The 17,591-nt window shown below is 34.9% G+C and overlaps 1 protein-coding gene across 2 annotated transcripts in view; it reads right to left on the bottom strand.

Moving 5' to 3' along the window:
• The window catches only part of LOC121369047 (laminin subunit beta-1-like), an 80,176-nt gene that overhangs the window by 27,628 nt on the left and 34,957 nt on the right, over positions 1-17,591 (bottom strand). The window contains exons 3-12 of one of the 2 annotated variants that reach the window (XM_041493866.1): positions 14,989-15,536; positions 13,618-13,735; positions 11,518-11,663; positions 8,536-8,656; positions 7,394-7,582; positions 6,046-6,225; positions 4,911-5,020; positions 3,947-4,162; positions 3,185-3,343; positions 542-662 (exon numbers count right to left, since the gene is read on the bottom strand). In XM_041493866.1, coding sequence (XP_041349800.1) covers positions 542-662; positions 3,185-3,343; positions 3,947-4,162; positions 4,911-5,020; positions 6,046-6,225; positions 7,394-7,582; positions 8,536-8,656; positions 11,518-11,663; positions 13,618-13,735; positions 14,989-15,536 — 1,908 coding nt within the window. Of the gene's footprint in view, positions 1-541; positions 663-3,184; positions 3,344-3,946; positions 4,163-4,910; positions 5,021-6,045; positions 6,226-7,393; positions 7,583-8,535; positions 8,657-11,267; positions 11,282-11,517; positions 11,664-13,617; positions 13,736-14,988; positions 15,537-17,591 lie in introns of those variants that run through there. The other variant, XM_041493867.1, reaches the window with a different exon arrangement.

The raw sequence follows: 17,591 nt of genomic DNA, 5'->3' as shown, positions 1-17,591 counted from the left end.
TTAAATTTTTAATGCAAAATTTGATGGCACTCTAATGTTTATAGTAGTATATAGTACTTGTTATGAATTAAATATGGTAATATTAAATACATGACGTCAGTGTAAAACACGTCATCAGAGACACACAGACATGAGGCAAGGAAGCCATTTTAACACAAAGTCATGGGGCTAATTTTACAACTCATAGTATCTTGTTTCCAGTGTGTTCATACACAGATTAACATTATATTATGGCAACAAGGATCTAGAAGCTTGCAAAGGGAAATGGCAAGTTGCTGCCACCGCCATCATAAAGGTTAGTCACACAAAAAAAAAAAAGCACATTTGTTTTATAAAACTCTAGCAAATTTTCTAATCATTGTTTAATAATTTATGTTTTAAGTAAATGTTTTTTTATTTTAATTTATTGATGTATAACAGTCACAAATTCTTGTGGGTCACTTTGGTGTTATTTTAACACAGGTTGGACTTTATAAATTGTATACCTAATTATTAGTTCAATGTATGTAGTTATTCTCTACCACAATGATAAAACATTCACCTGGCTGAATAGATGTTGTCTTGTGATCATCCTGTGGGTCAATTCCAGCACAGAGACCGTTGGGATCGACAGTGTCCGGTCGAATGACAGTCACTCTCACATCGTCCCATGCCTCGTTCATCTGGACATAATCAAAATGATGTCATAGATTTTTTCAACTTACTGTATTCAAAAAATTATTAGAACACACAAATATGACTCAGAGGGGCAGCCCTTGAAATTCAGACAAGTTTGCTATGGCAGTTTAGTGCTGTCGCAAATCAATTTTGCAACAGCACTACAGTGGCAATTTTAAAGAAAAGATTAATCCTGTCAAAATTATTCATCTACGATCCATGCACTGCAGTAATAATCTGCTAAACGATGACATCACAACTCTACTTTAGTACGCTTCTATACTGGAATAAATCGATTTATCTTAATTGAGGAAAAATTGAACCACACTAGGTTATAGATGCTTTTTTCTGGGATCTGTAAGTGAAATTGGACAGAGTTCAGAGAAAAATGCCTACAGACTTTTCACTATTCTCAGATTTGCGATGGCAATTTGCTGTTGCAAATCAATTCTGCGATAGCTTTTATAACGGCATTGCCAATTGCCACCGTGAATTTTGAGGACTGGTGGGACCTAGCTTCCATATACGCAGGTATGCAGCTGCCTACCACTAGAGATTACACTTTTTTTATTTTATTTAAAATATATGATGTAAATGCGTGTATGTTCTATGTACTTGCTCGCCAAAAAAAAATGTGTACCACCTGAAAATCCCAAGCTAGGCCCCTGGCTAAGCAAACAAGAAAAAAAAGACGTGTTTTATTAAATTCTGGAATTACATACAGCAAACAGGAGTTTATCACTCAAAATATACCACTAATATTGGAATAACATGTGAGACTGGGCCAATGCTTATAAAACTATTTTATAAGAGTCCAGACTCAATCTCTAATGACATCACACACATACAATTTGTATGGCGCTGCCATGACATTAGTGTCTCAGACTCTATTAGAGTCTCAAGTCTAGCTTTTAGTTTTATAAGCACCAGACCTGGTCTCAAGGTAACTTGGCACTAATCAGTATTATTTGGAAACATACAAATGTATATTACAATGTGTAATACTGAAAAGATGACCAACCCCAAAATACGCAATTACTAGTAACTGTAATATTGTATAAAACTTCAACATAAGTCTCATCACTTCAATTACACAATGACAAATCTTTTTAAACTAAAAGAAGAAAAAGATAAAATATTTTCCATGTAAAATTGTACTTAAATAAAACTATAAAAAAATATTTCCACAGAAAGCAATTTGGTGACAAAACAAAAATGTTCAACTGACAAGTTGCAGGGCACAATATTTCACACTGACTGTCATTCTGTTTGCGTGCTGCTTATGAAACTAAAAAATTAAGAGGACTGCCAATGTAGTGAACATTACTTATTAAATTAAAAGCTGCAAACTTCAGGTGCACTGACGTTTTCAAAAAATGTTCTGGACAAAAGATGTGCAGCACTATAGCCAAATTGAAAAATATCACCTTGCTGCAAATATGTTTCATTTAAATTACATTTGGAACATTCATGTTTACAACTAACAATGGGTTACCTAGGTAACACTTGTATGAACCCACTTATGTTACCTAAGATTATGAAATATTATCCCCTGAAGATAGAATAATAATGAACCTGGAATTTTGTTTTATTATTATTAAACAATAAAAAAGTAACACAACCTTGAGAAAAAAATCAAGATATAATTATAGCTGTTCCAGAACAGGATAACCCATGCTTGAAAACAACAACAAAAATTCTTTAAGTTGTATCAACTTACCTTTTAAATGTCCTGTTGACTATTTAAAACAGAAATTTTATGATAGTTTTAATTTCTAAATTCACAGTATTATCTAAAATATTTATGAGTACTATCCACATTAAAGTCTACTGTTGAAAACAGCTGTACCAGTAGTTTAAAAATAATATTAAGACCTCTCAAAACACTAATTAATCCATAAAAAGTTAAAGTTTGGTTTGTTTAACAACACCACTAGAGCACATTGATTTATTAATTAATGGCTATTGGATGTTAAACATTTAGTAATTTTGACATAGTCTTAGAGACGAAATTTGCTACAGTGCTCCATTAGTAGCAAGTGATCTTTTATATGCACCATCCCACAGACAGGATAGCACATACCATGACCTTTGATATACCATTAGTGGTACACTGGCTGAAATGAGAAATAGCCCAATGGGCCCACCAATGAGGATCGATCCTAGACTGATCTCGCATCAGGTGAGCACTTTACTACTGAGCTACGTCCTGGCCCTGATTAATCAATATGGCAGACTATACCTTAAACTTAACAATTGCCATAATTGTGATATAAATTGCTATAGTTACGATATCAATTGCTGTATGTCAAGGACTTTACCGATGCCAATTTGTTTGCCAATGAATAAAAATTATTGCCATCAGTCTATATTCGTTGCAAATGTCACTGGTTTAAAATTGCCATAGGCAGACTTAAAATTGCTATAGGTAAGCATTTTGTCGATGGCAAAACACACTTCAAAATTGCAGCAGGTAACAAATTCGTACGGTCGAACCCTGTGATAATATTACATTGTAATAACTTACCCTAGGGTCATACCGGATGACGACATCGTAGAACGTGGGAAACATGATGTTATCTACTGTGAACTCGATGCTGTCCCCTTCCATGACCTGCATGTATCCAGGACCAGTCCAGTATGACGGACCATCGGCAAATGGCTCTCGGATATACACACGAGCATTCTGATAAACAATAAAAATTAGTCATGCTAATTTGATTTTATTTACAATTTAAGAAGTTGAAATCTGATACCAACGCCTTATGCTTACAATTATACACCTCACTATATTCAGTAGATATAGCTGCACACTTTTTATTCAAAAGAGTCTCCTATTTTCAAAAATAATGAACCAGTGCAAATATAATACTAATTGTTTTGAGCTTTAATATATGATTAATAATGTTACTTATTAAGTTATTTTATAAATAATATGACAATGGTAATTAACAAGTGTAGTCACTTTAGTACAGAAACAATATTAATAAATTTCCTTTGAAGAATTGACATCCATATAAAATTGTCTATTCCCTCCCTCCCTCCCCCTCCCCCTCCCCCCTCCCTCTCCCTCTCTCTCTCTCTCTCTCTATCTCTCTCTCTCTCTCTCTAACTAACTAACTTGCTCTCTCTATTCCTCTCTCTATTACATATGTCATTGTTATAATATTTGGTATTGTGTCATTCTTATAATATGCTGTACTGTTGCATTTTTATTTAAAATAGACTATACATGTTGAACATTTATTATGATTTATAATGATAATAAATGCATGAATAAACAGCTTACCCCAATGCCACGGCCAAACTCTGCTTCGTACAGGTAATAGTCGAGATTAGCATAGAAGTATCCCGGCTGTACTTGTCTACAGTGACGTCCACTGATGTGTGGCCTGCATGTACACTGACCCGTCCTTTGGTCACATGACTCACTCAGAGCGCCACCTATATCACAGTCACAGGCATCACAACCATAGGGACCCGCACTCAAACCGTAATATCCAGGCTGCAACAAAAGAAAGTAAAATTTAGGATATCATATGGGGAGATGATTAAAATAAAATATATTTAAGATCACGGTTCCATGTATATTTCAAGGATGTGTCTAGAATTTCAGAGAATCATCAAGTCTTTTCAAAAAGTAACCCAAGATTTGCTGGCTCAGTGGATTGCTATTTTATCCTGATAAAAAGGCCCCCAGAAATGCTGAAAATGCTTTTAAATTTGGATTCAGACCTCCAACCTTCGTCCATCTGTAAAATACCCTGTTGTATGCTCACGCAAGCGAGAACCAATGCTGATAACATAATAAGCTCTCCATGTCATTTTACAATGGGTGATTGGGGAAACAAGCAAAATGCACCCCCCACCCCCTTACAAGTTAGATATGCTACTTTTATGATTAGCAAATAGTCACAGCAGACCGAGTTGCCCCTCACACCAGAAATATTGCTATAATTTTTACTATAAATAATTTTATGAGTATACAATCACTCCACCACTTATAATACATTCACTGTCCGATAGCAATATAAAATAAATATATAAACAACTATCACATTTAATTCGAAATTATTTACAGAATGTGATACAAAGTACACATTGAACACAAAATCTTTTTTTTAATAAGTACAGAAATACTCTTAATTACATCTATTAGTTATTTCCTGTGACAAATCATTTAAAGAACACAATACACAATACAAATACTCACATAACACCTATCACAGTTATTTCCAGTGAAAAATACTCACATAACACCTATCACAGTTATTTCCAGTGACAAATCGCTTGCAGCGACACAAGCCGGTCTGCTGGTCACAACCAAGGTCACCGATAGTACCCAGATGATCACAGCTACATGCTGGAAACAAATACAAAGAATTAAAGTCACAGATCCCAGTTTTTAAACACTACCAGTACAGCATATTTTACACTATTAGAGCCGTTTTTGATAACCGAAATCAGAGATTACTTAGGTTTTGTTGTTTGCATTATACATTTCCATACATCCAATTTGTTTTTGGTCATCCTAGTGTTTCCAATACAATGGAATGCATTGTTTTCATTAATTAAAATGCACATACCTCTGAGAAGTAACAGTTATGAAGATGAGCTCTAGTCTATTATTTAACGACATTTCCCATTTCAATGTCACAAACTCTTGTTTTACTCTATTGTTTAAGTTAATCCAAATGTGTTACAAGTTTGTAGATTAACCACACTTAGTATCCATTTTGTTTTGTTTTGAGATATTTTATTGACCAAAAAAGAATCAAAAGGATTGCACATCAGGCATTTTCAATGGAGGCGAGACGTAGCCCAGTGGTACGCGGTCGGTTTGGTATCTATCCCCGTCCGTGGGCCCACTGGGCTATTTCTCGCTCCAACCAGTGCACAACGACTGGTATATCAAAGGCCATGGTATGTGCTATCCTGTCTGTGGGATGGTGCATATAAAATATCCTTTGCTGCTAATCGAAAAGAGTAGGCCATGAAGTGGCGACAGCGGGTTTCCTCCCTCAATATCTGTGTGGTCCTCCACCATATGTCCAACGCCATATAACCGTAAATAAAATGTGTTGAGCATGTCATTAAATAAAACATTTCCTTCCTTCCATTTTCACTGGTTGAAACTAGACTTTAATGCAAATGTAATGATAATCCAAACAAATGTCTATGAAACTTAAAATTTGATGAAATGTTTACAAATAACTTCAGTTAAAAAAACAAAAACAAACAGTGAACACTACTGCAGTAGTATTTAAAATAACATCATTTTGCAGTAGTATTTAAAATGACATAATTAAGTTAATCAATGTAATTTGAGGTACAATGTGGTGCTATTTCGTGAGTCAGTGGTTTGGAATAGAGAAAAAACATTGATACCTTCACAGCCTTCGGGGTTTTCGTCCCTCAGGTTCCAGTAGTTGTCAATACACAGGTCACAGCGACTTCCCTTCACAAACTGTTTACAGCGACATCTGCCAGCTTCTGTTCCGTACACCGGATCTGTCCGCCCCTCACATTCTCCATTCCGCAGCGAACCAGCAGGATCGCAGTCACACGCTGCAACATAATAATAAATAATATATTTCATGTTCCCCTCATATTATTAAGATTATCATCATATTAATAAAGATAATAATAATGTTAATAATAAAAAGAAAATCACCCCTTTTCAAAAATATATTTTTAGATGGTGCATACACAAAAAATATGTTACAAATGTCTACAAGTTCAGATAGACCCTTTAATTACTAAAATTGCTAATTATAATAATAATTCAGTTCCTTTCTTAAAATGGCTAATTATGGTTTAACTCCGATGGTTCCTTGGGTGATTAAAAATGCTAATAATGGTTTAATTCGGACAGTTCCTTTAATTATTACAACTGCTAAATATGGTTTAATTCGGACTGTTCCTTTAATTATTAAAACTGCTAAATATGGTTTAATTCGGATAGTTCCTTTAATTATTAAAACTGCTAAATATGGTTTAATTCGGACTGTTCCTTTAATTATTAAAACTGCTAAATATGGTTTAATTCGGATAGTTCCTTTAATTATTAAAACTGCTAAATATGGTTTAATTCGGACTGTTCCTTTAATTATTAAAACTGCTAAATATGGTTTAATTCGGACAGTTCCTTTAATTATTAAAACTGCTAAATATGGTTTAATTCGGACTGTTCCTTTAATTATTAAAACTGCTAAATATGGTTTAATTCGGACAGTTCCTTTAATTATTAAAACTGCTAAATATGGTTTAATTCGGACTGTTCCTTTAATTATTAAAACTGCTAAATATGGTTTAATTCGGACAGTTCCTTTAATTATTAAAACTGATAATTATGGTTTAATTCGGACAGTTCCTTTAATTATTAAAACTGCTAAATATGGTTTAATTCGGACTGTTCCTTTAATTATTAAAACTGCTAAATATGGTTTAATTCGGACAGTTCCTTTAATTATTACAACTGCTAATCAAGGTTTAATTTGGACAGTTCCTTTAATGATTAAAACTGCTAATTACAATGGTAACTCAAACAGTTACTTTAACTATTAAAACTGATAATTAACTCAAACAGTTATTTTAACTATTAAAACTGCTAATTAACTCAAACAGTTACTTTAACTATTAAAACTGCTAATTAACTCAAACAGTTACTTTAATTATTAAAACTGATAATTATGATGGTAACACAATTCCTTTAATGATTAAAATGGCTAATTACGTTGGCAGACTTCTGGGTCACGGATGTCCCTGTTTGGCGACTGGTAGAAGAATCGTTTACAGTCCTGACAGTTGCGGCCCTCCGTGTTGTGCTGGCAGTTATCGCAGACGCCGCCACTGATGCGCCCCGTCAGCTCGTACACAGACGGGTCAAAGTGACACTTGTTAGAGTGGTTGTTGCAGTTACATTCTGGAAAAAGAGAAAACAGAACAAATTGCAGAAAGTTGCAGTAAATAAACAGATGTTCCTTGAATGTGAATTAAAAGTAAAACACTGGACACACTTATGTAATTAATTTTCAGATATGCAAGCCAATTTTCAGATATGCAAGCCAATTTTCAGATATGTAAGCTAATTTTCAGATATGCAAGACAATTTCAAGATATACAAGCCAATTTTCAGATATGCAAGCCAATTTTCAGATATGTAAGCTAATTTTCAGATATGCAAGACAAATTTTGAGATATGTAAAGAATTTCCTTGAGATTTATAATTCAAACTATGTTTCATTAGCCAATGAGTGAAAGTAGTAGCCTCTTTGTACAAAAATTAGCAATGCGCTAATATGGCTATGGGCAAGGTGACCCCATAATGAATAAGAAAATGACATACTATATTCAGAAAATAGATAGATGTTTCTTGATTATACAAAGTGAAACAACCTCAGGGGAAAAAAACAAAAACCTAGCTCTAAGAATTAGTTTTACAGATGTGTAAAAGCTGAGATGCTTTAAATCAAAATCCTCTTATGTACAAAATTAATTCGTAAGCTGTATGCATGGGCCTTTAAAAGGAATAGAACTTGTATTTCTTAAGCTATAAAAAAAACCCAACAGCAAGTATTTTTACCTGCTTCTAAAAGTCATTATATTATTATAATATATATTTTCTTTATCACCCATCCTATCCCTCCCACTTCCCACACATTCCTTTCCATGTGAATGTATTCAAATATATTCAAATGCTTAGCATGATTCGAATACCTCTATATTATGTGCATTGTACTTTAAGTCTGCATGTAATGGCCAAAAAAAAAAATAATAATACTTATTATGTTTATTGTTCACAAAAACTTACAGCATGGAAAAGCATTTACATAGGCCTACAGCCTCAAGGTCAATCCATTTGATTCATTAACTTACTTTTGCATACATGAGGTTCATTCTGCCTTGCTGGCCTCCATGGCAGATCATTATAGAAATCTTCACACATTTCACAGTTTAAGCCCTTGGTGTTATGTGAGCATTCACACTTGCCGTGAACCTAGATATAAACATATTACAATTTACATATCTTCATTATCTGTGTTTCTATTTAACTTAGTAGGATATTTTCAAGGGCCATATCCGTGGTTACTTTCTATGACATGTATCACAGTAATAAAAAAATTCAAACGATATAAGCACCATAGTGCAAAATCTCTTAGTTTACTAGTTGGCAAGTAAATTTTAAATCAAGCAAAACAAAACAAAACAAAACAAACTTTAAAAATGACTACTATGTCAAGAATACTTTTACTCTTGGAAGAAATAACGTAAGTTCAGTTTTGTTTTGCAGCCTGTGTAGGTATAAACTTTGCAATGTTCGCACCCAGCATCAACTTGTAAATGTTATATTAGGGCTCATGCGACTTGGCGAAGTGAGGCCAAACTTCGCTCTGACCAGCCTGACTTCGCCGTGCCAGTCACAGTAAGGCGAAATGTGTGTCGCCTTTTTAAAAACAGTCATCACTTGCAATGTACACATCACGGATGAATGGTGAAGAACTTGAGGAACACCTATTCATAAATCATAATTAAGTGTGATGTGTCTGAGAGTTTGACTATAAAACTATAGAGCATATATCCATCAATCAGCAGTAAAGACAGTAAAAAATAAAAAAATAAAAAATAAAATAAAGATTGTAAAAGTTGCACCTGTATTAAGATAACTTTTTTTCGCGTCTTTTATATTTTTGGATTAAAAATTCAAGTCTCCCTGCTGTTAAAAACGTCTCCCTCTATAGAGTTTGAGAGAGAATGACTTCACTCTATGATTTTGACTTTGCATGAGCTGGTTTGAGTGTACACAATATACAGTCAAATCCGCTTATTTGGATGTGCCTCGTGCAACAAAAATATATTCAAATAAGTGGCATATTCAATAAACCGAAGGTACAGTTTCGACATACGATATACCCAATTAAGACCTCGTTGATTTATGCAAACCCTAATTACGATTCTCCCAATTTGGGCCTCATGACATGTGGAATTTTCGTCAAAAACCGGTAAGTATTTTGTGTTAATAAAATACCGATTCCAAGTTCCATATTGTGACTCTGTTGCCATTATCAAGTTTGTCTATAAACTTGATAAATACAAGAGACAACAGTTAATGCCGTTTGTACGCCTAGAAGCAGAAGTGACTAAACATCTAATGACCCAGATAAAACCACCGGAAGCTCAATTAGACTGGCCACAGTCAAATAATTAAAAGGCCGTTATTAACTTCTTGATAATTAAATGGCCATTATTAACTTCTTTGTACATTTGTAAATCAAGTGCAACAAGACCCCACCCCAACCACCCAATATAATCTTGAATAAGTAGTCATTTCCATGTTCTGTATTTTACCAGGACGTCTATCTGACTATTATCTGTGTGCATTTGTAACTGATTTGACAGGTAAACTAGACTGGCCAAAGTCAAATAAGTGAAAGGCCGTTATTCAATGTAACAGAAGGAAAAACACAAACACAAACGCTAATATTGGGCCCGATATTGGAATGTCTTTTTGTCTGGCGACGGAAAACCATTCTGATAAGGCCTTCTCCACATTGGCTGCTTTTCCTGTTCTCTGTCTTTTTCGTTCTGGGTTAGCATTGGCTAGATACTGGGCACATATCTCGTCGTATTTCTGAGCCAAAGATAAATCGTTTCCTTTCCGTTTATTTGCCATGTTGACATTGTGAAAAAAAAAGAGTTCTTGTCAATATTTATAGCCAAAAGATGATTAATCCAACTTGCTAAGAAAATCTCCTACAACTTACCTTTTGTCGGCATTTAACAATTTAAACAATAATCACCATAATCGGTCACCCCAAATGGGGCCTCACATTGTGAGCTGCAGAGGAAAAATCACGTGATCAAAAGATCCCGCTAAAAATAACACTAGTAGCAAACGGCTTTTGTTTGTTACTGTCACCGACAATTCATAGAGAAAAATATCTGACAAGTGTTTATTTATGGATTAAACATACACTGCTTCAAAAGTGGCCGACATGAGATTAAGGGATGCCTGCTTACGAAACGCACATGGCCGCCAACAAGGTGGGAATGACCGACTTTGATCCTTGATTGTCCTGCATTGTCTCGGCCATTGGGTCACATTTGAGATGAATCTCAGAGTTCATGGATTAATTACGATGTAATTAGGAAATGTATTGATTAATAACGAGTCATCCGAAATAATTTAAGAAACAAGAAAACAAGTTTGTTGTAAGTCTTTTTCCTTTTTTTAAACAATGAAATTAAATAAAATTAAAAGTATTCATTTTTGCATGTACGATAGTATGGTATTACGTACGATCATAAATTAAAAAAAAACACATCAAGTAACACAAACTTTCCTATGTTTTACGTGCAATTGCCATTCGGCAAGGATAATTTTATATTCAAATATCCGAAAACACGTTAAAAAACACATCCAATTAACCGTTGGATTTTGTATTGTCATAATGGCAAATGGTTCCGTGCAGGACAAACATATTCAAATATCCGAAATATTCAATAATCCGACATCCAATTAAGTGGATTTGACTGTATTGGGTCTGTTTTTGTTATACAACAGAACAAACTTTAACCATTAAACAGTGAGCTGGTTTGCGTGTACACACCATATTGGGTCTGTTTTCGTTATATAACAGAACAAATGTTAACCATTAAACAGAACAAATGTTAACCATTAAACAGTGAGCTGGTTTGCGTGTACATACTATTTTGGGTCTGTTTTCGTTATACAACAGAACAAACTTTAACCATTAAACATTGAGTTGGTTTGATGTACACACTATATTGGGTCTGTTTTCGTTACACAACAGAACAAACTTTAACCATTAAACAGTGAGCTGGTTTGAGTGTACACACCATATTGGGTCTGTTTTCGTATCCTGAAACGGGAAGACAGCGTGAGGCGTGTCCGTAACATGAGCAGCTCCCCCTAACAGTCATATCATACAGAGCGTAGTAGTATTTATCCTTTATCTCAGGACGGCTGTCCAGCTGAGTGTCACCTGCAAATAAACATGGAAAAAGTCACAAACATAATTAACAAATGAGTAGACACTGCATACCAATGGCCAATGTTGAACTTTTTTTCTTCTTTTTTTGGGGTGGGGGGGGGTGGGGGGGGGGGGGGGGGGGTTGTTTTGCTGTAGCATGATGCATAAAAGTCATTCAGATATCCTTTTTCAGACAATTTCATTAAAATAATTAAAATGAAATTTAGAGGTCGTTGACAATTATTCATGTTTTCACAATCATACAAACCATAAATCACATGCTTAGGAGAGAAAGTAAATTAAATGAAGACTTGAAATTGTCAGTGACCACGAGACAACTGCTGCTCAAAATTAAGATATGCTTTCTGATAATCAATTCAGGGTTATATTGTTATTTATTTTTGGACTTGCGCTTTCAAATTTAAATATTATTAAAGTCCCTAGTCCCAATTTTGGTTTAAAAATCTAAATTGTCCTTTAGTATTCTGTCCTGGACCAAGCCACTGACTATCCATAGACTTGGCCCGCGACAGACATGCCTGAAACTGTAGTGGTATATGGGCATGCTAAAAATACTCATTCACTCACTCTGATAATCAGGTTCACCAGTAGATTTTGCTTTCTGCTACAGACTTTATAGCAATACCTGTGGTCTAGAACTGCTTCTCAATTCCCAGCTTTTACATCAAGGTTAAAGTCAGAAAAGTAAATGTTGCTTCCTATTTCACAAAATTAATTTCCAGCCTTGTTGATGCATGCTTTTAAATGGGATGGGGAAACATTGATAAAAGTATCTATTGTTTTCCCTAACTTGTTTTAGAATTGTGCAGCACCATGCCTCAATAGTCTAGCACCATATTGCCGTAATCAGCACTATGCTGCCGTGAGATTAAACAAGCCTTTATCACTAATTAATTGTACAATTGCCTTTATAAAACACCCAAAAAGGTATTATTAATTAATAAAATATGCCTTTTATATCTTTTGCCATTCATTTATTAAAGCAATCACATAAATTACATTAATGTTTATTTCAATTAATTTTTGTGTATTTTTAATGAAAAACAAGTGCCCCGAAAATGGTGAAAATGCCCCAAAAGGGTTTGGTCTACCATGCCTTGCCAAATTTCTAGGGAAATCACTAGTATCCTATGCAAAATTAATCAGGGAACATTTTCTTATTGAAGTTTTCCACAGACAGAACAACACATATCAATTATCATGGCCTTTGATATATGAATTGTGGGGCATTGACTGCGAAAACGCCCAATGGGTTCACCGATATGGTTCAGTCTATCGACCAATCTCAGATACATGTAAGTGCTCTACCAACTAAGATATATTTATTAACCAGTGAACTAATATTCATGAGTATACAGTGAAACCCCTCTAAACCGGACACCCTTGGGACCAAAACAAATGTCCTATTTTAAGAGATCTGGTTTAGAGATGTTAAATTCTGTCTTGGCTTTTAAAAAGGAACTCTGTAAAGCATCCGGTTTTGAGGGAATTCCAATTTACAGAGGGTCTGGTCTTCAGAGGTTTCACTGTACTAAAAATAAGCTGACATGTACTTATAAATGTATATAATATATATAATATACATATTCTGCACTATAAGAATGGAAAAGTAAAAAGTATATTATGACCACCTTGCTTGTAAATGAACACTGTTTCTCTCTATCACAATATATACATGTCCCTATATACACCTAATACCTATACCTATCTATACTACTTACTACAATGGACATGTACATACATGACAAAACATTATTTATATTAATGATCTGGCTTCCTGTATATACTCAGTGACAGCTACCATACATGACCTTCCAATGAATTAAGTCAACTTGTCAGAAAACAGTTTCTAGCGTAAATGAAACTGCTAGCAAGCGTACCTAATCTGTGAAGTTCTATGACTTAGTACTATGGGAATATGAGAATGCTAGCCTAACAACCGTACCTAATGTGTGCAGTTCTGTGAAGTTCACTCTGAGATTCGTCAGTTTGAGAAGATCTTGAACTTGTTCGCTGTAAGGATCACGGATTCGGATGAAAGGAGGCAGCACTCGGAAAATAACCTGAAACACATACCAACCAGTTTAAATTTCTTGATTTTGACTTTACACCCACAGCAAAGACTACTGGGACACATTTTCAATTTTAACAACTAAAATAAAGTTTGGTCTTGTGTTACCATTTTAACTTTCACAAATAAAAAATTTGGTTAAGTTCCTTTGTTCATAAATTTAAAAAACACCCCCCACACACTAAAACAAAAAAACCCAGGATCAAAACAAAACAGACACTTCAATCCTTATTTTGGACTTAGAGTTATAATGTTAAATAAAGAAGATATAGGTAGAAGTGGAATTTTTACTTTATCTATCTATCCTTCAATAAAAAATTAAATCTTAAAATAAAAGAAAAAGCAAAGAGGAAACAATGGGCTCGAAGAATTATTCCAACTGCTTGAAATAAAAACTGAAAAGTACAGGGATTTAATACCCATTTAAAAATAAATGCAGGAATGATCTTTACATAACTTACACCTCTTTAACAAGCATTATGAGTATTGCTAAAGCAATATATGCCCCCTACTAGGCACAACTAATTTTCTTATCTTCTAAATTCAAGGGCCATAACTCTGTAAAAAAATTGGTAAATGGCCATGAAAGTAAAACTTGATATGTAACTGTACATGTTAACGCATAGATACAAAATTTAATCTCATTATTTTCAGGCATTACAATAAAAAAAGTCCAGTTAACAAATTTTTGTATCTCCAAATTCAAGGGTCATAAATGTGAAAAATGGGTAAATCGCCGTTAAAGTCAAACTTTATCTGTAACAGTACATGAAAAAACTACACACATAATTTCAGTTCAGTATCTGGAGGCATTGTGAAAAAAACTGTATACAGTACCTGCCAGTTTGTCCAGTAGAGTTCTAATAATGGCTAAAGACTAGCACATTTTATCGAAAACAAATTGAAAGCTTTGTGAAAAAACCCAACCATCCTAGTAACTATATAGTATATGCAGTGCCCTCCATTTGACCAGTAGGGTTCTAATAATGGTTAAAATGGGGAAAGTTTTGTGCCTCACATGTCCGTCCATCCATCCATCCATCCTTCCTTCCTTCCATCCATCCATCCATCCATCCATCCATCCATCCATCCATCCATCCTTCCTTCCTTCCTTCCTTCCTTCCTTCCACCCACCCACCCACCCATCCATCCACCCCCCCCATCCACCCCATCCCATCCATCCACCCCACCCCATCCATCCACCCATCCCATCCATCCACCCAGCCATGACAATAATAAACATACCTCTCCATTTGTCGACGGTGTCTCTGCTGAGTATCTCTGAGAACAAATAACATCGGTCAAGGACCGGACTGGTCCTCGTCTTATGCCAGGAAACGACTTGCGACAATTTTGAGCAAAGTACCTATACACCTTCCACGTCTTACCGAAGTCGTACGACCTCTCGATAAGCATGGCCTTTGGCCTGAATGTCTTGAAGGTCATAATTAAATGAGTGAAATGGAACTCCGCCTCCAAGTCCAACTGAATACAGACTTTCTCCTTGCCGTTCTCGGCCTGATACCATCGGTGCCTGCGGCCCTTGAAAGACGACACAATGTTTTCTATCCGATGACTCTGTTCGAAGACCTGCGCCTGCCATGGCTGTCTCGAGTCACACTGAAAGCACTTGGTCTTCTTCTCCAGGTAACTCACTACACAGTATCTCTGTGGTCTGTGTATGCCACACGTGGATGAAGCGTTCAATTGTTTACCGCGACCTATCAACAAATCCCCCGTGGCGGGGTAACAGCTACCTTGTTCACATCGTGATTGCCGCCGACAGAGTGCACCTACAAAAAAGAATAAAATAAAATAAAAAATAAAAAAATAAATTACTATTACTAGTACATTCTCACAAACGTACCATAAACATTTTCAATGGTGCCGACAGATGTATCCATAGTTATTCAACTGAATAAACATTTCAAAAATTAAATTAAAAAAACATTAATTAAAATTAAAAAACATTTTATATGCATTGTGATGATCATCCATAGGTGCAACTATAAATCATGTTTCACTGATCTAGCACATACAGATTGTAAAAAATGGATCTAAACGCAAAATTATAAATTGTAAACTGATGGCGAGTGTGTTCTGTATTGTGATTGGTTAATTACATTCTTTTTCCGGGATTAAATGAAAATAAAACCTGGAAAGCTAATGATGTCATTAGAAAGTGATGTCATAAGGAATTGAAATAGGCCAAGTTGATGGTTCAAAGGTCTACAGTTAGATTGTATCTAGTTTCTTGCCCAACTCAAGCAGATGACAGCTCTATTATTTCTCCTGCTCCAAGTAACATTCAAATTATGATTTTAATATGTGAGCGATATAGCGCTAAATGGCGTTTTACATTCTCTGTTTTTAAAACACAAGTTGTTGACTTCTGTAAGGATCCGGATACAAAACTTATTCTGTATGGAAAGGAACTGCCATGTTCAACAACCATAAAACATGTTGGTATTAAATTACAAAGGTCTTTAAGTAATTGGGACAGAACACTCGAGACTTGCAAAACTATAAAATCCACCGCTATGTCTCTAGTTCAGGCTGGTTGTCACTGCCGTGGAATTAATCCTGTAACTAGCATCAAGCTAGTTCATTGCCTATCAAAAGCCTTGTATGGTAGTGAATTATGGAATAATTTAAATACAAATGAACTATTGGCGTTAGAAAGAGCATACAGATTTGTAATAAAGATTATCCAGGGTCTTCCTAAAAGAACACGAACCGATTTTTGTCTTGGACTTCTTGGCAGTATATCCCTTGAAGGACATATAGATAGAAACAAATTATACTATTTACGACATCTTTTGCAATGCCCCGTGTGGACTCTGGCTTACAAAATAGCAATCACTTGACTACTAAGTTGTAAAAATCAGTGTGTTCGTTCAAATATTGGCTTTGCAGCTGATATATACACAATTCTTCGTAAATATAATCTACAGCATCACCTCAACAAATTTTTTCTAACATCAGTATTCCCTAGTAAGCATATTTGGAATAGAATTGTAAGAAAACATGTTTTAGAATTTGATATCAAAACTAACTGGCAGTTACAAATTTCTTTAAAAGTGCATAGAGCTTGGTCAGTTGCACAGTCAAATCCATCACTAAAGGAGCAAGCAAATCACTTGATAAATATATGTGCTACATGGAGGCCAAACTCAGTACAAGGTATTTGTACGTTATGTACTAGTAACTATTCTGATCTTTTTACACACGTCATGAGTAGTTGTTCACACTTAATAACAACCAGAAATACATTTTGGATAACGCTTCTTGATATCTGTCCTATTGACCTCAGTGTAGAATTACATAACTGCCCCGATAATATTTTTATTACAAAACTCCTGTCCTGCAAACCTCCAATAAATATTGATGATGAATCATCTATGTTATATAGTGAAACTGTCATACACTTCATTTATAAAATAACGCAAATATATTATGTTAACAATATGAAGACCAATATACTGTACAGTCATGACTGTCTGTTCTAGTGCAAAAGTGCAGATCTTTATAGCGGTGTGTGTGTGTGTGTGTAAGAGAGAGAGAGAGAGAGAGAGAGAGAGAGAGAGAGAGAGAGAGAGAGAGAGATAGAGAGAGAGAGAGAGAGAGAGAGAGAGAGGCAGGGTGGCGAGTGAATTTATATGTGCATGATTGCGTGATTCTGATCAACCAACAACCTTTTCATGTAATTCTCTCACCATGTATTTATTTCCATGCCACTGTATGTTATGTATCATGTATTTTGTATTAAGTACTATATAATATCCATTAATCATTGTGCATTGTCTTTTATGTATTATGTATGTATGATAATCTGTACTGTTCAAACT

Source organism: Gigantopelta aegis, chromosome 3, assembly GCF_016097555.1.
Source record: "Gigantopelta aegis isolate Gae_Host chromosome 3, Gae_host_genome, whole genome shotgun sequence".
Lineage (NCBI taxonomy): Eukaryota > Metazoa > Mollusca > Gastropoda > Neomphalida > Peltospiridae > Gigantopelta > Gigantopelta aegis.
Note: the sequence above shows the minus strand (reverse complement) of the source record. Positions and strands in the feature narration are given on the sequence as shown.